General features: G+C 52.1%; 2 protein-coding genes across 4 annotated transcripts in view; one reads left to right on the top strand and one right to left on the bottom strand.

Moving 5' to 3' along the window:
* The first annotated feature begins 1,837 nt into the window (after window positions 1-1,837).
* On the top strand, window positions 1,838-12,105 carry Hcn3 (hyperpolarization activated cyclic nucleotide gated potassium channel 3). The gene is made up of 8 exons (XM_015502776.2): window positions 1,838-2,266; window positions 5,196-5,625; window positions 6,468-6,629; window positions 7,020-7,238; window positions 7,586-7,732; window positions 8,152-8,392; window positions 9,483-9,647; window positions 10,058-12,105. The coding sequence occupies exons 1-8, from the start codon at window positions 1,989-1,991 to the stop codon at window positions 10,756-10,758; spliced, it is 2,343 nt and encodes a 780-aa protein (XP_015358262.1). The 5' UTR covers window positions 1,838-1,988; the 3' UTR covers window positions 10,759-12,105.
* Window positions 12,106-12,545: 440 nt separating this feature from the next.
* The window catches only part of Pklr (pyruvate kinase L/R), a 10,393-nt gene continuing 3,286 nt past the window's right edge, over window positions 12,546-19,652 (bottom strand). For all 3 annotated transcript variants that reach the window (XM_015502773.2, XM_015502774.2, XM_015502775.2), the window contains 9 exons: window positions 16,770-16,861; window positions 16,544-16,675; window positions 16,209-16,395; window positions 15,598-15,868; window positions 15,319-15,469; window positions 14,866-15,018; window positions 14,605-14,771; window positions 13,505-13,686; window positions 12,546-12,951 (listed from right to left, as the gene is read on the bottom strand). In XM_015502773.2, the coding sequence (XP_015358259.1) occupies window positions 12,845-12,951; window positions 13,505-13,686; window positions 14,605-14,771; window positions 14,866-15,018; window positions 15,319-15,469; window positions 15,598-15,868; window positions 16,209-16,395; window positions 16,544-16,675; window positions 16,770-16,861 (1,442 nt within the window). In that variant the 3' untranslated portion in view covers window positions 12,546-12,844. The remainder of the gene's footprint in view (window positions 12,952-13,504; window positions 13,687-14,604; window positions 14,772-14,865; window positions 15,019-15,318; window positions 15,470-15,597; window positions 15,869-16,208; window positions 16,396-16,543; window positions 16,676-16,769; window positions 16,862-19,652) is intronic.

Here is a 19,652-nt window from a genome sequence, read left to right as displayed (position 1 = left end):
ACATCTGTGGCTTACTTATTTAGCTTAGGAGGTTGAAAGGATTGTATTTATAGGGTGTCGCTGTTCGGCAGACCTGACTCTGGTGAGACTTGGTGGTGAGGTCTGACACTTCAGCAGAGCCAAAAAAATATCCATTTCTTATAGCAGTTTCACTACCCAAGCACATCTTTTGTCCTGAACGAAAGTTAAGCACTTGTGGGGCAGGTGCATGGCTGGGGAGGAAAGGGGAGAACCCAGTGCCAAAAAAGCGGGAGGCGTGTTAGCGGGGGAGATCACTTGAAAACTCTTATATGCTTTACATAATATGTAAGAAGTATAAATTTACTGAATCTTTAAAAATAACAGGCAGGAGAAAGACTTTAAGGCAAAGTGGACAATTAGAGACACTGCAGAGGAATTGAGAAATGGTCAGAAAGGAAAATTGGAAGGGAAATAAAATAACTTGAGAAATTAAGTCAGGGAATATCAGAGTGAAGCTAGGTGGAAGATCGTCAGAGATGATGGAGATTAAATCGGTTAAAAAATAGGAGAAATTCCGTGACATAGAAAAGAGGGGGAGTGAAAGAATTGGAAAGGAGTGAAGATTTCACTCTTGCACACTTTCCTAGATCGTTCATTCATTCAACAAACACTTAATGGGTGTCCTCTCTATGTCCAGCTTTTTACCAGGCATAAGTCTCCTGTACTCCAGAATTTCAACATATAAAGGAGATGAGACTGTCTTATAAACTTATATTGTCAACCCTGTAACAAGAGCTGTTATAAAAAGTGATGCCCTGACTCCAGTAAGAAATCTCTAGACTAGACTCTAGGGAAAGGAGTTGGAAATCTGTTTCTAGGTTTCCTAAAAGAGATGAGATCTCCACTGTTGGAAAGTGAATTGGAGGAGAATATCAGGCAGAGAAAATGTTTGCAAGGACCTGGAGACAAGGCAGAACAATACATTTCAGCATTATTGCAGTCCTGGCTTTCAAGATAGGGACTATCAGAAGAGAGTTGAAACTAGGTCCAAATTTTGCAGTTCCTGGTAAATTATGCTAAAGAGCTTCAATGCAGTCCTAAAATGGGGAAGTTTGAAGGACTTTACAGCTACATTTGGATTTTAGAAGAATGACTGGCAGGGCTGGGGATGTAGTTCAATGGCAGAGCCTAGTATGCCTGGGTTCAGTCCCCAGCACCAGAGAGAGATAGAGATATGAAAGGAAGAATTTGAGATATTCAGGAATTTATACCCTTTAACATCACAGCACTGAAATTTACCTGTTCATTGGTCTGTCCTTGAGCCCAGATAAGCATGGCTTTATAATATGGCTAAGAGTCCCTAAAGAGTTGCATTTGGTGAAGGTTGGCAGAATCAGGAAATATACTAAGGGTAGCAGCTTGGAGGAGCTCAGAAAGCAGGAATAAGCGTAAGGAGAAAGATGAAAGAAGACGAATCAGGATTGGAGACCCACGGGCGAGGATGGGCAAGAAGAACCTGAAAAGCCATTTCCCACTTCTTCCATTGGCCCCCAACCCTTCGCCTACCCGCAAAACCCAGGACCGGTTTTCCCGCCACTTGCAGGCGGCTCCACCTCCCGGACTCTCAGTGGCTAAAAGCCTGTCAACTCTAGGCCACGCCCTCTCCTTGGCTCGGGCTGTGCTTCGCCGCCTTCTGCTCCGACCCTTGGAGGGCCGCTTTCGGATTGCTAAGCCACACCCACCTCTGAGTCCCCCCCCAGGACGCGGGCATCATTGGTCCCACCCCCGCCCGCTCGACCGGGTCTTCGCTCAGCCCTCGCCAGGGGGCGCAGCGCCACCCCGCCCGCCGCCCGCCTGCCAGTCTGTCGCACACACCCCCTCCGCCCCGCGCGCCAGCGGTTCCGAGCCCGAGACGCCTCCGCTGCAAGCCCGCGGGGCCACGCCGGCTCCTACTCCTGAGGGGTCGGGGGGCGCCCCCATGGCCGCAGCGGGGTGTGGGAGGCCAAGGGTGTAAGCTGGCGGTCGTCATGGAGGCGGAGCAGCGGCCAGCGGCGGGGGCCGGCGAAGGGACGACCCCTGGGCTGGAGGCGGCGCCTCCCACTGCTCCCACTCCCGCGCCCGCGGCCTCAGGTCCGATCCCCGGGTCAGCTCCCGAGCCTAAGAGGAGGCAGCTCGGGACGCTACTGCAGCCCACGGTCAACAAGTTCTCTCTTCGGGTATTCGGCAGCCACAAAGCAGTGGAAATCGAGCAGGAGAGGGTGAAGTCAGCGGGGGCCTGGATCATCCACCCCTACAGCGACTTCCGGTATTGGGGGCCCGGCAGGGAGGGCGGGAGACGCGGATCCCACCCCCGCGGGCAGCCACGCGCGGTCTAGGCCCGCCCCACCCTCCGAGGTCACTTCATTTCCGGCCCAGGGGTCTCTGGGTGGGGCAGGAGAGTCACCTCCCTCAGCCTAGCCTGGGAATACCTGTGTAGGGTATCCCCGGCCGGAGATCCTCGGTGATTTGTTAGGCTGGGGCGCCAAAGGGGCAAGCACACATCAGAGGATCTCCAGAGACCTGGCTTTCCCATTTCAGGAACCTGGGACCCCATCCGGACTACAGGGACTACCCGAGTTTGGAACCCTTGCTTCTTTCCGTCCTGTTTGGTGGGGATCTGGGAAATTATGTCATAGTCCAAGGGTTAGCCTGAGGCAGCAGCCGACCTCCGCTCTCTCCCCTCCTGTACCCCTACCTCCAGCACCTGCCTAGTTCAGCAGGACAAGCTACAAGAAAAATAGGAATGCTGGAGAGGGCAGGGGTCCTGACAGCCGGTCTGGTCGCTGTCCGTGGTGCTGAACGCAGGGTGTGGCAAGGCGAATACTCAGAGCAATTGAGGTAGCAAAGCCAGGGCACAGTCACTGCCCAGGTGACTCCCAGAAAAGAGGAAAGGAGGTGGGGGTGGGGCCATTTCACAGTCCCCATCAGGCTGTACCTCTACATCAAGGTCGCTAGGGGAGGAGAGCAGCCCTGTCCTTGGGGAAAATGAAGGACAGCTTTTGGATGAGGCAGAGATGTGTGCAAAGCTTCTAACCCGAGGAACCAAAGAAGCAGAATGGCTGAAGTGTGAATCTAGAGCCTTGAAACACAATTGGGAACCCAGATGTTATCTTGAATCCACAGATATACACACTCCTTAAATGTTCCTCTTCCTCCCATTGTCCTTTCCACTTCTCTCTTTACTGCCTCACTCTCATCCCTCAAGTGCACCTTTTCTAGTTCCCCATGGTCACCCTTTCTCTCTCCAGTTCACCCTCATATGTATCCCCAGGAGCTATATCCCCCTTATGATTGTGCTTCTCTCCATCCTTTCTTCTGCATCACCCGCTGGGCTTGTGACCGCCTGTGAGTCAGGCTGTGAAGATGCTCTATGGCTAGGCAAACCCTTTTTCCCTCCCATCTCCCAGAATCTCACAGTACAGGATTTCTCCTCAGCAGCCCAGGAGAGAGGGAAAGAGGGATCAAGGATTTGTTGTTGAACAAAAGCACACAGTCTGAGGGGTTTCCTGAAGGCCCGTACTGGGAACCCCCAAGCACCTTTCAGGGGCTAGGAGGATTGGTTTTTCAGTCAGAGTCGGAAGGCACTGTGCCCTGGGTTTATACTGGGATTAGATGTGTCCTAGAATTAAAACCACCATTGGTAATTGAGTGCCTCAGATTATCCAGTGATTTTATCTGAGTGAAGGCTTCTCTCAGCTCCCTCCCAACCTCTTATTTCTAAAGCGTCTGCCACAGCAGTGTGGCTCTCCCTAGCCCATACCCTTGCCTGGGCACAGGAAGGTTAGAGAGAGTAGGGAGTGCAGAGCTCAAGCCTTGCTGCCTCGGATTGCCCATGAAGTTCCTCTGTGTGAGCAGACCTATGAGATGCAGTGGAGGCACTAGGGAGGAGCATCTCTGGAATGCTCAGGTCAATGGGGGCAGGACAGACCAGACTCCCCTGGAACACAGATGAGCAGATCCCCGTAGACAAACAGGATTCACAGGTCCAACTGTGCTGGGAAGGAGGAACGGAGTCGGGACGGCTGAGGAGAGTGTGGGGTCCTAGAATAGGAATGGGCAGAAAGCTGGAGATGGGAGAAGCAACAACCTTTTCAGAAAGCTGGGGATAAAGGGTGGGTGAGTCATAACACCAGCTAGTGCTTGTATAGCACTGTCACATCCATTGTTTCAGTGGAAATTTTTTCAACAACCCTGTGGGATTGGAGTACTTTGTCTTTCTTTTTTAACCTTTAGAATAGTTAAAAGTGGTGACGTAGGTCTTATATAGTAGGGATGATACACACACACAAACTGTCATGTAATAGCTGTCTAGGTTAAGAGGCTGCATATTGCCAGTGGCACAGAAGTTCTCTCATATCTCTTTCGCAAACCCATAAATATGAGAGTACCCACTAAGTGTTCAGCTAAGTGTTCTCATATTTATTTCCCAAACCCACTATTCTTATCATCTATTGATTGATTGATTACTGGTGGGGATTGAGCCCAGGGCCTCAAGCATGCTAAGCACACACTCTACTGCGGAGCTATCCCCAACCCCATATTCTAAGTTTTGTGGTACTCATTTTCTTACTTTTAAAAATAGTTTTACCACTTTTCTGAATCCTGAAATAATGAATGTAATTTAGTTTTGCCTGTTTTTAAACTCTGTGTAAGTACGCTCATCCCATATTATCCTTATGTTTTTTTTTCCCCATTATGAAATTTGTGAGCTTCATCCTTACTGCGGATGTAGCTGTAATTGGGTAATTTCACAGCCACGTAGTATTCCAGACTATGAATATGTCATGTATCACAGAGTATTTATCTTCGTGTCTTATTTATCTATACTTTCTACTGATGAATATTTGGGTTGTTCCCAAATTTAATTCTGTTATAAATATTCCTATATTTATTGCTGGAGTGCTTGTTTCCCTCTGGTGTGTACATACCTAGGAATGGAATTGCTGGGTTTCTGGGAATGCAACTATTCAACTTTACTAGATAATGCTGCACAGTTTCCTAAATAGCGGTTCCAGTTCTCATTCCCAGCGGCTATTAATGTGTAAGTGGACTCATCCCATATTATCCTTATGTTATTATCCTCATTCCGTTATTCTGTGTTCTTGCCCATGTTGGTGGGGAGTCACAGTATCTTCTGTCATTCTACTGGCTGGTGAAATATCGTGGTCTTACTCCCTATCCGCCTCCCTCCTTAGGTTTTATTGGGACTTGATCATGCTGCTGCTGATGGTGGGGAACCTCATCGTACTTCCCGTGGGCATCACCTTCTTCAAGGAGGAGAACTCCCCTCCCTGGATCGTCTTCAATGTCCTTTCTGATACTTTCTTCCTGCTGGATCTGGTACTCAACTTCCGCACCGGCATCGTGGTAGAGGAAGGCGCAGAGATCCTTCTGGCACCGCGGGCCATCCGCACGCGCTACCTCCGCACCTGGTTCCTGGTTGACCTCATATCTTCCATCCCCGTGGATTACATTTTCTTGGTGGTGGAACTGGAGCCACGGCTGGACGCTGAGGTCTACAAGACGGCGCGCGCCCTGCGCATCGTTCGGTTTACCAAGATCCTCAGCCTGCTGCGGCTGCTCCGCCTCTCCCGCCTCATCCGCTATATTCACCAGTGGGAGGAGGTGGGGTGGGGAGGTGGGCAGGGGGGCTCGCAGAGCCCTTAGGGAAGGCTCTGTGGGTGGGGCTTCTGGTGACTTTATAAGTGAAGCATGGTTGAGTTCATTCCAAAGTTGATGGGGGTGAAACAGGTACAGAAAAAGGATTCAGGGGATGAGGCCTGGGGCAGAGTGTTGGGGCAGGAGAGTGGAGCTCAGCAGCTGGACAAACACTTCAGGGTTAGTTGATCCCAGGGTGAAGATGGGGTGGGAGGAGTCTGGAGCTGCGGCTTCAGGACAGCAGATTAGTGGTTCAGAGTGTGGTCTCTGCAACTTCGTGTCCTGTGGTCAGATCCTAGTTTTATTATTTAATATATGTACCTATGGTGTGGTTGGAAAGATTAAAGGAGTTAATACATGTAAAGCACTTAGGCATCTGGTGCCTAGTAAGTTCCGAGTAAATTAACTGTTATTTCTGTTGTTGGAGGGGAAAAGGGCTGCTGGCATTAATCCTTCCATCCATGCCTATGGACATTTCATTGTGAAATGCCCCCTGCCCTCTTTTTCAGGCCACACCCGGGCAGCTTGTGCAGTAGACCTGTTTGAGTCTCTACTGGGACACTTACAGTGTGATTCAGGGCACATGATTGGCCTTAATCTTCCTACCTATGAGAGTAGGAAGCACGATCTACTTTATATGAGCTATATATGTGTGCTAGAAACTCCACACAAACACTATCCACGTTTTTTTTTAATTCAGGGAGGCGGGGGCAAGGGAGAAGTTCAAAGATAATTTGCAAGGCTGGGACTGGAGAAGGACCAGCAGGGAGGGGTTCCTGTCCACAGCAGCCCCTCCTCGGACTCCTCAGATCTTTCACATGACCTATGACCTGGCCAGCGCTGTGGTTCGTATCTTCAACCTCATTGGGATGATGCTCCTGCTCTGTCACTGGGATGGCTGTCTGCAGTTCCTGGTCCCCATGCTGCAGGACTTCCCTCCTGACTGCTGGGTTTCTATGAACCGCATGGTGGTGAGAAGTCCCCCGGCTCAGCTGCCCCTGGGCCTTTTGAGGGCTCTTCTGCCTGAGCAGCAGGGATGGCCTCAGGGAGCAGGAGGTGGGGGATAATGAAGAAAGAAGACTGGAAGAGGTGGGGAGGAGGGAGGAGGGGGGACAGAGACCCAGAGGAACTGTCTGTGTGTTGGAGGGGGTAGGCAAGGAATGGAACCTAAGCAGAAAAAGGCCCCAAGCTGTAAAAAGGGCTTTTTTGCTTCAGGGACCCCAGAGTGAAACGAGTGTCTCCTGGGAGGATGGTCTGAAGTAGAAGGGGCAGGCAGAGGACTCAAAAAGAGAAAAAGGGGAAGGTGGAGAATGAGGCTCTGAGGGGCCATGCCTAGCTCTGCAATGTACTCTGCACCCCAGAACCACTCGTGGGGCCGCCAGTACTCCCATGCCCTGTTCAAGGCCATGAGCCACATGCTGTGCATTGGCTATGGGCAGCAGGCTCCTGTGGGCATGCCCGACGTCTGGCTCACCATGCTCAGCATGATCGTGGGCGCCACGTGCTATGCCATGTTCATCGGTCACGCCACTGCCCTCATCCAGTCCCTGGATTCTTCGCGGCGTCAGTATCAGGAGAAGGTCAGCAGGGATCGGAGAGGGAAGGGGTTGGTGTGGAGAGGTGCTGGAGACTGGGTAGCTCGACTTGAGGCCCATTCTGGTGGGTCTCTTGTGTCCTTCCCTGACCCATGTCCATTTGTCCTCTACTTCTGCCCTTGGGCCCCGCCCCTCTAGCCATTTCTGTTTTTTTCTGTTACTATGCTGTGTGTCTTCCCCATATCCACCATTATCCGTATATCTTGTGGTCCTGTGTATCCACATCGGGCTCCATGTTTCACCTCTCTAACTCTGATCTATGCCTGTGACCTTCCACCCCCACCCATGTCTCTCTGTATCCTCTTCCTGCTGGCCATGGGTCGGCCCTCCAGTATAAGCAGGTGGAGCAGTACATGTCCTTCCACAAGCTGCCGGCTGATACCCGGCAGCGCATCCATGAGTATTATGAGCACCGCTACCAGGGCAAGATGTTCGACGAGGAGAGCATCCTGGGCGAGCTGAGCGAGCCACTGCGGGAGGTGGGGCCGGGCTGGGCCCTTGAAGGGGGCTCTTCAAGGATCTGGGTTTCTGGGGGTGCTGTTTCTCAGGGCAGGAGGAACTGATCAGTAGGTACTCTTATAGGGAGTAAGGCCTGTAGAGGGCCCCGTGGGAGATCAGGTATGTGGGGGGCCTTATGGAGTTAAGAGACTTTCTTGAAGGTCTTATGGGTGGTATATGCATGGGTGGGGCTATAGGGATTTCTGTTTTGGGGAGATGGTTCCACCCAGGCCCGTGGGAAGGCTTTGAAGACAGGAGCTTAGGAATGGTCCCAGGCCCACTGTAGCATCGCCATCCTATGGCAGATCTTGACCCCAGGGTGGGGTTTCTGGAGACAGCTCATTGGAGGGATCTTAGGGCAGGGGGCACAGCCTGCCTGACAGGTCCCTCCCCTGCCCAGGAGATCATTAACTTCACCTGCCGAGGCCTGGTGGCCCATATGCCACTGTTCGCCCATGCCGACCCCAGCTTCGTCACCGCAGTGCTCACCAAGCTACGCTTTGAGGTCTTCCAGCCGGGGGACCTTGTGGTGCGTGAGGGCTCCGTGGGCAGGAAGATGTACTTCATCCAGCACGGGCTGCTCAGTGTGCTGGCACGTGGTGCCCGGGACACCCGCCTCACTGATGGATCCTACTTTGGGGGTTAGCAGATCTCAAGGAGGGAGGAGGGTGGATCACAAACACTGGAGACTGGGCAAATGCTCCCTGGGATCAGGATCTCCTCCGGCTGTGCTGTACAATCAGGGTTCCAGTCCCCTTCCCAGCATGCTCAGAATCTCTAGGCTTGGGGCCTGGGGGTGGGGGAGCTGTACTTTTTAAAAGCTTCTCAGGAGTTTCCAGTGCATAGTCAGGTCACAAATTATTGAGACAGAGGGCCTTTTAAGACTCTTAGCCAGTGAATCAATCCAAGGATCCTATGAGTTGAGGGGAAAATAGGAATGAAGCAGAGCTCCCCTAGGCATTTGAACTTTGTGGAGCTGCCCTGGTATTAGGATTCAGGGACCCAGCCTGTGGCAGTAGGGGCAGTTCTACCAGCTTCCCAAAGGGACTTGAGACTCATATAACCTCTCAGCCCTCAAAACACCCACCATCCCTCAGCACCCCCATCTGTTACACTCGACTCCTGTGGCATTATTTTTATCCTCCAAGGTAACCCTTAGTGTTTATTCAAGAGGTCGGAGAAGTGAGCTGCCCCAGGTCTCCTCCGGGGGTAGAGCAGTGAGGCTGGGCTGGGCATTAAAGTGGGAGTCTGGAGGCCAGCCAGATCTGCCTGTTTGTCAGCTTTGAGAGAGTGACCGCGCATGGTAGTGTATGCCTGTAATGTCAGCTGCTCAGGAGGCTAGGGTGGGAGGATTGCAAGTTCAAAACCAGCCTGGGCAACTTAGCAAGACCCTGTCTGAAAAAAAAAAAATAGTGCAGGGGTGCGGGCTGGGGCTCTAACTCAGTGGTAGAGAGTACCTCTGGTCTCATCCCTAGTTCTGGGGAGAAAAAAAAAAAAAAGAAAAAGGAAAGGAAAAAAGCAGAGTGAGAAAGACAGGAAGCAGTCATCCAGAAATTTGTTTACAGGTCTGGAGAGAGACATGCTTGGAGCATTTAGGGACCCAGGGGTAGGGGAAAAGCTTTAGTTTCTCCCAAGTCTAGGGAGAATCCTGAGACTTCTGGGTCAGCTGGTGCAGGCCCAGTGAGAGGGAGCTCTGGAAATGGGTTCTGAGCCTTCTTCCTACTTCTGCAGAGATCTGCCTGCTGACCCGGGGCCGGCGCACAGCCAGTGTGCGGGCCGACACCTACTGCCGACTCTACTCACTTAGTGTGGACCATTTCAACGCAGTGCTTGAGGAGTTTCCTATGATGCGCAGGGCTTTTGAGACCGTGGCAATGGATCGGCTGCGCCGCATAGGTGAGATCTGGATCCCAGCTGTGCCTAACCCCATCTCTATAGCAAGAAACAGTCTCTAGTGCTTCAGGGCCACACCCAGCTCACCCAATCCCAGCAAATGCCCCCAACAGGCCTTTCAACGCTGTGGATCACTGTCCTTATCCCTCAGTGTGTCCTACCCCTGGAAACATCCCCCCGAGTCTCCATGCCCTGAGCCCTCCAACTGAGCACCAGTCCCTGAACCTCACCAATTCTGATTCACAACCTCTTCTTCCAACCCCATCTTCCAATCTCCATCCCCCAGCACTATCTCCATACCCTCATCCCCACCCCCACCCCTGACAGCGGTTACCTTCACATTCTTTGGCATCCAACCTCTATCTTGGATTCTTTCCCTATTATTAACTCCACCCTCCTGGAACAACTTCTAGGCAAGAAGAATTCCATACTGCAACGGAAGCGCTCTGAGCCAAGCCCAGGCAGCAGCGGCGGTATCATGGAGCAGCATTTGGTGCAACACGACAGGGACATGGCTCGGGGTGTCCGGGGTCTGGCTCCAGGCACTGGAGCTCGGCTCAGTGGGAAGCCAGTGCTGTGGGAGCCGCTTGTGCATGCCCCTCTACAGGCAGCTGCTGTGACCTCCAATGTGGCCATTGCTCTGACTCACCAGCGGGGCCCCCTGCCTCTCTCCCCAGATTCTCCAGCCACCCTCCTTGCTCGCTCTGCTCGACTCTCAGCAGGCTCCCCAGCTTCCCCACTGGTGCCTGTCCGAGGCGGCCCTCTGCTGGCTCGGGGGCCATGGGCATCCACCTCCCGCTTGCCTGCCCCACCAGTTCGAACCCTCCATGCCAGCCTATCCAGGGCAGGGCGCTCCCAGGTGTCCCTGCTGGGCCCTCCACCAGGAGGAGGTAGCCGGCGGTTAGGACCTCGGGGCCGCCCACTCTCAGCCTCCCAACCCTCTTTGCCTCAGCGGGCAACAGGCGATGGCTCTCCTGGGCGGAAGGGCTCTGGAAGTGAGCGGCTGCCCCCCTCAGGGCTCCTAGCCAAGCCTCCAGGGACAGCCCAGTCCCCCAGGCCACCAGTGCCTGAGCCAGCCACGCCCCGGGGCCCCCAGCTCTCTGCCAACATGTGAAACCTTTGGTTACACAGGCCTTAGCTATTGGGGTGCAATAGTGTGTGCCCAATGGCAGATGCCTCCCGGGGAAGGCTGAGAGGACCCGAAACACTGCCTATGGGAATGTCTGTTCTTATCACCATGAAGATAGTCTGCGTCCTCAGCTCGAGCATCCACAGCCTGTCTAACGTCCTAACGCATTCATCCATTTGTCCTATGTACCGAGTGCCTACCATGCTCAAGGCACTGTGCCAGGCGCTGTATGTCTCCACTGCCAAGTAGAAGTGACTCAAAGCCCTTTGATAAGGGCACTCCCTGGCCAAGGTCCTGCCAGGTGCAGGCCTGGATCCATGACCCCACCTTTATTAAGCACAAGTGCTTGCCATCACCATCACTGCCAAGTAATTAGATATCTCTGTTTCCCTGCCAATGACCCTGCAGGTTCTGCCCCATGTGGTTATCTTCTTGTCCCCTTAGCATAGCTGGGCACTGTCAACTACCTGTGCCCTCATTGCTGCCAACAAATGTCTTGAATCCTTAGTGTGGGCATCTACCTTTGCCCTCTTACTGCCACCTGTGGACCCACCAAGATAATCTCCTCTAAGAGGGAACACACATCTACCCAGTTCCCTGCGATCTCTGTCCATGTGGTAGAGTTATTTTTGTAAACTGGGAGCTGCCTCTTCCCTGTGCCTCCTGCCCCAGTGGCATACCCCCCCCCCTTAAACTAAGGGATAATTGTCACCTCCTGACTGTGCTAGCCTAGATCCACCTTGGTAGGGGGCAAGTATCTGAATCTTTATGTGATCTCTTCTTTCCTTTTTTATTTGTCTTATTTATTCAGTTATTTATTAATTTTATTTATTCATTTGCTAATTTGACTTATCGATTCATTTTATCCTTTATCTGTCCTTCCCCCCCTCCTGGGAGGGAGATGGGAGGAGCAGGAGGAGGCAGGACCAAACTACACCAACTCTTGTGGTCCTTGTGCAGTGCCATCAGCAATATCAAACCCTCTCCCTACCTAGGTAAAGGCAGGTGGGGCCACCCAAGAGGGGGAGGGGACTATTTTTATCTGTTTTTTTCTCTTCTGGGTCTGCTGTTGATGCAGGAGTAAGGAGGGCCCCACAGAATCCAAGCCTGGGGAAGAGCAGCCAGCCAGCCCCTCTACCTTCTCAGGGACAAGAGTAATCCCTTACCCACCCACTCTGTCCCCTCTCCTATTCTGCAGTATCAAAGAATGTGGGGCCAGGACCCTAAAATCTCCTTTCCTCCTGGGTGGGGAGTTCTGGGGTTCTTGGTGTGTGGGAGAAGTTTTATAATTGCTGCTAAATAGCTGGGTTTAAAAGAAAATAGAGACACTTATTTTGGCTCTTGGTTTGTGTGTGGGACTAAAGTGGGTATGAGGGAATTTCTGGGTGCAGGAGGGGGCATGTGGCCCAGCAAAGCAATAAGGTGGCCATGAGAGCAGCCAGGGGGATACAGTCTGCAAGCTCAGCCTCAAGGCTGTGAAGTCAGTGATGAGATCATCCTGCCTGGCTCTTGATTCTCCCCAGCTTCCCCCAAGTGTGGCCCCCTGATGTTACTGTCTGCCACCATGAAGGGGTAGCTTGCCCCAGCTTGAGACTACCCGTGGGAGGTGTCACGCTCCTCAGGAGATGCCCTGCTGATTGTGAGGGCCACATAGGAGAACATCAGACTGCACGGATATGCAGTGTTTTAAAATAGTAGTTCAGTGGAGACTAGACAAGATCACCCTGTCTCTGCTCCCCAACCCCAGGGATGAGAAACGTGAAAGAATAGAATTAAGCAGCCAAGCTGGGTTTAAAGGCTCAGGGCATCTTAGAGCCTGGCTAAGCAGATTGGATGTGGGGAATATACAATTGGTGCTGCTGGGTGGCCAGTGCATAATTGGACACAGATTTTCAGGGCCTGTCTGAAATGCAGGCGGGGGCACCCCGCAATCGGGCTAGATGGCAGATGTGATCTTGGATAGGGATATGGGTGTAGAGAGACTGGGAAATGAGGCCATGGATGGGTTGTGGGTTGGAGGGAGCAGTGTGGGGAGGAAGGGTTGGACTGGATCAGAGAGGGAAGGAGCGTCTCAGGATATGCTCAGCACTCGCATGATGTTGGTATAGCCAGAGCCAGGTCGCCAGCCTGTCACCACAATCACCAGGTCCCCAATTCGGAGAAAACCACGGAGCTTTCCTGGGGAAGGGAAAGAAGATGATATTCGTTGAGAGGCCTAGACCAGCCTGGTAATAAGAATCAGCAACCATCCCCAACCCTCTTCAAGGCTACCCTGTAGGAATTGAGGCACTTGAAGCAAACTGTTGGCACCACAGGGAATGTAACCACTGTGGCGTTTTAAAGCTGTGCAGTGTCAATGGGGGGAGGTGGTGCATGGTTGCTAAGTAGCAAGGCTGCCCAAAGAGGTCAAGTAGGATCATATGACAATTGTCAATTCGATTTTCATTCCAGCTGTCGAGCTTTCTCCTCTCTCCTCTTGCTCCTATGTCATACTGGGCTCAAGCCACCCGGCACAGACAGCAGCTGGATGACTTAAGGATGGCTCTGCCCTCTCTCTCAGCTTAACCCCCACCCCCAGCATTCAAGCTACTTCTCAGTCTTAGTGACTCTTACAAGGACAATCTGGAATTGAAGGAGAGGGGTAGGGCTTTTTTGAGTGGTGTGTGAAGCCAGGTTGAGGGACTCCTGGTACAAATGCAGGGGAGGGAGAGAGGGACGTCTGGGAGCTCACCACTCTGAATGCCAAATTGGACCCGGCGATCCACATCGTCTGCCCAGATGGCCTCTGGAGGTTCTCTGTAGAGCAAGGGGAAGACTCCTCGGCATAGGTTGACCTGGCGGGCAGCCTGGGCGGAGCGGGTGACAGCAATGACTGGGGCTCGAGGTCGGTACCGAGACAGAAGCTGGGCCGAGCTGAAGAAGAGCAAGAGAGGCTGGGGCTGGGGCTCAGCGGTAGAGCGCTCGCCTAGCACGTGCGATATGCTGGGTTCTATCCTCAGCACCCCATAAAAATAAATAAATAAAAGGTGTTGTGTCCGACTATAACTTAAAAATAAATATATATATGAGCAAGAGAGGGTTGAAACAGGAGACAAGTTTGAATTGTGGTTCTAGGTGTCACCAGGAAACTGTGTGACCCTGAGGAAGTCATCACACTTCTCTGGGCCTTGATTTTTCTCCTCTGTAAAAAGTGACTCAAAGCCCTTTGACAAGGGCACTCCCTGGCCAAGGTCCTGCCAGGTGCAGGTCTGGATCCTCCTGCCACAGAATAAGAATCTACCAGAAGATATGATAAGGAGAAACCTCTTTAAAAACCATAAAGCCATTCAGAGAGTATGCATTTATATAGTACTTAATTTATATATACTACTTAATGTCTCTTGCTAACCCTCAAAACTCCATGAGAAACAGTGGCTGACATAGACCTGAGTGTACGGAGCAGGGCTATAGAGTCCAGGTGAGTTTCCCATGGTCTCATTGCTAAGATTCAGAACAAAGACTTGAACTCAGACCAACTGGCCAATCTGCAACACTTCAGAATTGTAAGGCTCCGCAGGCTAAATGGACTTGCCTCGGAGACCTAGGAACCCAAATGCCCTGAAGCCAACATGCTCAGGGATGCCATCCTGCCAGTCCTCTGGAATTAGATGACCTGAGTCCTGGTACACTCCAAGATCTGCACCCCCGGCCTCTAGTCCTCACAGCCGTCTCTCTTCTTGCCCTGCGGCACTGGTCTTCATCCCTGATGGCCAGACAACTCTCAGGTCCATGGCCCAGTCCAGCCTACCCTTAACCCAACGCCCTGTCTGGGCTTCCCAGTGTCCCCCTCACCGGCCAGTAGTGGTCAGAACGATGATGGCAGCAGCACAGCACTTGAAAGAGGCCTCCACAGCCCCGATGGCAGTCACCTCAGTGGGGTCACGACTCAGTGGCGCTGCCCTGCGCAGCTCCTCAAACAATTGCCGGTGGTACACCGCGGCCTCGGCCTCCCGTGCAATCTGCAGGTACCAGAAGGTCACGCTGGCAAGGGACAATGGGGCCCAAAAAGGGTTTGGGTCCCCAGGCCATTGGCCTTTCCTTATGAGTTCCTACCGCGTGCTGCATCTTTACGGCCTCCACGGGGAAGTGGCCTTTGGCAGTCTCCCCTGACAGCATGATGCAGTCTGCCCCATCCAGTACAGCATTGGCCACATCGCTGGTCTCGGCCCGTGTTGGCCGGGGCTTAGTAATCATGCTCTCCAGCATCTGGGGACACCATGGATGTCAGAGCTGTAGGAAGCACACTCTCACTGGAGTCCTTGACAAGCTACTTCTCTGACACCTAAACTCCCAGAGTGCCCTGAAAATCAGGATCACAGTCACAAGCTGTGTGACCCTGGCAGTTCAGTTTCCTCAACTGAAAAGGAGGGTCACAATATCTCTACTTAACTTCACTATTTGAGGATCAAACACTGGATGGCATTGTCCAAAGACCCAAGATGTGGATATTCACCCTCAGTGATCCCAAGACCACAAAGGGTCCCAGCCCCAAGGATCACTCCAGACCTGAGTGGCGCAGACGACGGGCTTGCCTGCCAAGTTGCACCGCCCAATCATCATCTTCTGAGCCAGGAAAACCTTCTCAGCTGGGATTTCGATGCCCAGGTCTCCCCGTGCTACCATGATACCATCGCTCACCTCCAGGATTTCATCAAACCTGGGTGGTTGGAGGAATCAGGGCTGGAGCAGAACCGGGAGATGCCATGGAGAAGCGAGCAAAAGAAGAGAAGTGGGGGGAGTGGTTTGTCCCCATAGTGCCTGATGGGGACAATGACCTAGCCTCACTTCTTCACGCCTTCGTGGTTCTCGATTTTGCTGATGATTTTGATGCTCTGTCCCTCTGGCCCCAGAGCAGCCCGAACTGCAGTCACATCGCTAGCTTTCCGCACAAAGGAGGCAAAGACGATGTCCACACCATGCTCCACCCCGAAGCGCAGGTCCAAGGCGTCTTGCTCAGACAGCCCAGGCAGGTCAACCTCGGCACCTGGCAAGTTTACGCCCTTTCTGCTGCCCAGAACGCCACCATTCTCCACTTCGGTTACTAGTCCCTCTGGGCCTGCAGAGAACCAACTTCGGTGAGGACTGTGAAGGGACACCAGCCTTGGACCCTCAAGAGATCAGGAAGCATGTCCCACTCATTTCCCCGCCCTTGTTCTGGCTCCTGCACCTAATAGGCCGGTTATGTCTGTGCAAGATACAACCAACCCGCAAGACCAGTTCCAACCAGGTGAAAGCAGAAGTCTGGATGCTGGGGACTCCTGAGAAGAGTGGGAAGGACACATGGCCAGGGGAAGAGTGGGAAGGACACATGTCCGTCTAAGGGCGAATGGGGGAACCAAAGGGAAAAGAATGTGCCCAGCGTTTGTGCGTGGTCAGGGCGGGAGGTGAGTCCGCACCGATGTTCTGGACCACTAGGGAGATGAGTCCATCGTCAATGAAGATGCGGCCCCCCACCGGCACAACCCGGAGGATATTGGGGTAGTCCACCCACACGGTGTTCGCGTCCCCCCGCGTCCGGAACGCCGGGTCCACAGTCACCAGCACTTGGGAGCCCTTCACTATCTCCACTTCGCACTGCGGACCCTAGGCGGAGAGCCAAAGCAGACCTAAGTCCTGCACGCATGTCCCTGACCGCTCCCCCAGCTCCGCCTCTGGCCCCGCCCAATTCCCTGGGCGCTCTGGGGTCCCCTTCTCCACCCCAGACACCGCCGGCCCCAGCCCCGCGGCTCACCCCCTGCAGGATTCCAGTACGTATCTCCGGTCCCTTGGTGTCCAGAGCGATGGCCACTGGCCGGTAGCTGAGCGGGGAAGTTGCAAAGCTCTCCACTGCCTCCCGGATGTTGGCGATGGACTCAGCGTGGTACTGGGGAGGAAGAGAAAGCGAGATTTCCAGGGAAGGTGACTAGGGCTTGGGGCATCCTCCAGCCCCGCCCTCTACCCCCTCCATTCGCTGCAACCTCGTGGGAGCCATGGGAGAAGTTGAGTCTTGCAATGTTCATCCCGGCCTTGATCATCTCCTTGAGGCGCTCCACTGAGCGAGATGTGGGCCCTGGAACCAAAGGTCCTGCTCAGACTGCTTTTCCCCCACCCTGGCAGACAGACAGCTCACCACCACCCTCAAAGGCACCCCACACCACTGGGGTCCTGTTACCTGACCTTTATTCCTTAATGTAACCCCTGCACACAGGTTCCAAACTCTTTTTTCTTTCTGCAGCCAACATTCGCCCCTTTGGGGAGGCAGTGCTGCAGGGTTCTTAGAGGAAGGTAACCTCAGCTAGACCCTAGGTAAGCATGTTGGCAAGTGACCTAAGTTCTGTAGTGTGGGGGTTATCACAGGGCATGAGAGGGGTAGGGTCCTCATTGACTGAGAGCTGAGTTCTAGCTAAGTTGCCCACGCAGGGCTTGAGCTGAATTTATGATCCTCTTGCCTCAGCCTCCACATAGCAGGGAGTACAGGTGTGTGTGTGCCACTTGTCTGGCTTCATCTCTATCATTTGATTGATTGATTGATTGATTGCTGGTCCTTGCACATGCTAAGCATGCACTGACCATTAAGCTACATTCCCAGCCACGGTCTCTATCATTTTACCGTCATTCTTTGGCGATCTCAGTCCCATCTATATGCAGACATTCCCAAAATTTACTTATTTTAAAATATTTTTTAGATGTTGATGGACCTTTACTTTATTCATTTATTTATATGTGGTGCTGAGAATCGAACCCAGGGCCTCACACATGCTAGGCAAGTGCTCTACCACTGAGCCACAACTCCAGCCCTCCCAAATTTATATTTCAGACCTTGCTTGTAAACCCAGAGTTGTATATTGGACTGACTGCCTACTCTACGTCATCCTTGGATATTTTATTTTTTTTGTACTGGGAATTGAATTGAATCCAGATACACTTTACTGCTGAGCTACATTCCCAGACCTTTTTTTTTTTTTTTTTTGGGGTGCTGGGGCCATGTGCATGTAAGGCAAGCACTCTACTAACTGAGCTATATCCCTAGCCCTCTTTTTCTTTTTAAAATTTAGTTATCTTTTATTTTGAGACAGGGTCTTGCCAAATTGCCTAGAGCCTCACTAAATTTGAAGCTGATGTTGAACTTGCAATTCTCCTGCCTCAGCCTCCCGACCTGGGATTATAGGCATGTGCCACTGCACCAGGCCCCTTGGATGTTTAATATGCGCCTCAAACTCAACACATCCCTAACTTTCCCATCACAGTCTTTCCTGCCCACTTGATACTGCCGACTTCCAGTTCCTCAGGCCCAAACCTTGCAGTCAGCTGGGTGTGGGTGTGCCTGCCTGGGATGCCAGCTATGGCAGGGGTCCTGCCACAGGAGGGTCACAAGTTTGAGGCCAGCTTCAGCAACTTAGCGAGACCCTGTCTCAAAAAAATAAATTAAAGGGCTGGGGTTGTGGCTCAGTGGTAGAGCGCTTGCCTCGCATATGCCCTGGGTTCAGTCCCCAGCACCATATAAAAATAAAGATATTGTGTCCATCTACAACTAAAAAAAATATTTAAAAAAATAAAATAAAAAGGGCTGGGGATGTAGCTCAGTGGTTGAGTGCCCTTGGGTTCAATTCTCAGTACCAGAAAACCAACGAAATTAATCAATTAGTAAATCCTCCCCCACCCCCACTGCATCAATCCAGTTGATCCATTAGGACATCTTGTCTTCTGTACCTTTAAAATACATTCAGAATCGGCCTGCTCTGGCCATCTCCACTGCCACCACCTGGGCTGAGCCCGAAGTACTGCTGGAACAGCTCTGTCCTTGCCCCGACCCCACCCCGGATCTATTTTCAATCCGGCAGTTTGGAGGGTTCTGCTAAATATAAGTAAGAACTTGTCACCCCCGGATTGCTCAAGACACTGCAAGGCTTCCATTTTATTTGGAGGAAAATTCGACTCAAACTCTGAGAATGGCCTCTGAACAGCCACTGTCCCATCCCTCCCCTCGTCTCTACATATCTGTGCCCTGGCCCCTTCCTGTTTTCCAGCTTTCTTAGGACTTGGGCACCGATTATTCCCTTGGCCTGGAACTCTCTCCCCAGCTATCAGAAGGCTCATTCTCCCACCTCCGAGTTTTTGTTTGTCTCCTTTTTTTTCCAGTAAAGGCTGCCCTGGCCTCCCTGATCAGGACTGTAACCTGCCTCCCGCTCTCCCACGCATGTTGCCCCTTGCTACACTCCCTTTTTATACAGTACTTATCATTTCCTAACACACTAAATTATTTACCTATTTTTATTTTTATTTTTTTAATATTTATTTTTTAGTTTTCGGCGGACACAACATCTTACATCTTTATTTGTATGTGGTGCTGAGGATGGAACCCGGGCCGCACGCATGCCAGGCGAGCGCGCTACCACTTGAGCCACATCCCCAGCCCCATATTTACCTATTTTTTAAAAAATAATATATATGCGTACATATATATCTTTAGTTGTCAATGGACCTTTATTTTATTTATTTATATATGGTGCTGAGAACTGAACCCAGTGCCTCACACCTGCCAGGCAAGTGCTCTACCACTGAGCCACAACCCCAGCCCTATTTACTTATTTTAGGTTTTCATTTTATTTCTTGGTGGTACAGGGGATGGAAACCAGGGCCTCATGCATACTAGGCAAGTGCCCTTCTATTGAGCTACATCCCTGGCCCATTTACTTACTCTGTGTGTGTGTGTGTGTGTGTGTGTGTGGCTGGGGATTGAACCCAAGGCAAGCACTCTACCAACTGAGCTAGGTCCCCAGCCCCGAATAAAGATTGAACCCAAGGATACTTTTCTACTGAGCCACACCCCCAACGCTTTTTATCTTTTTTTTTTTTTTTTT

This window comes from Marmota marmota, unplaced genomic scaffold (assembly GCF_001458135.2).
Source record: "Marmota marmota marmota unplaced genomic scaffold, marMar, whole genome shotgun sequence".
Classification (NCBI taxonomy): Eukaryota; Metazoa; Chordata; class Mammalia; order Rodentia; family Sciuridae; genus Marmota; species Marmota marmota.
The sequence above is the reverse complement of the archived record's forward strand: the minus strand, read 5'-3'. Positions and strand labels throughout refer to the sequence as shown.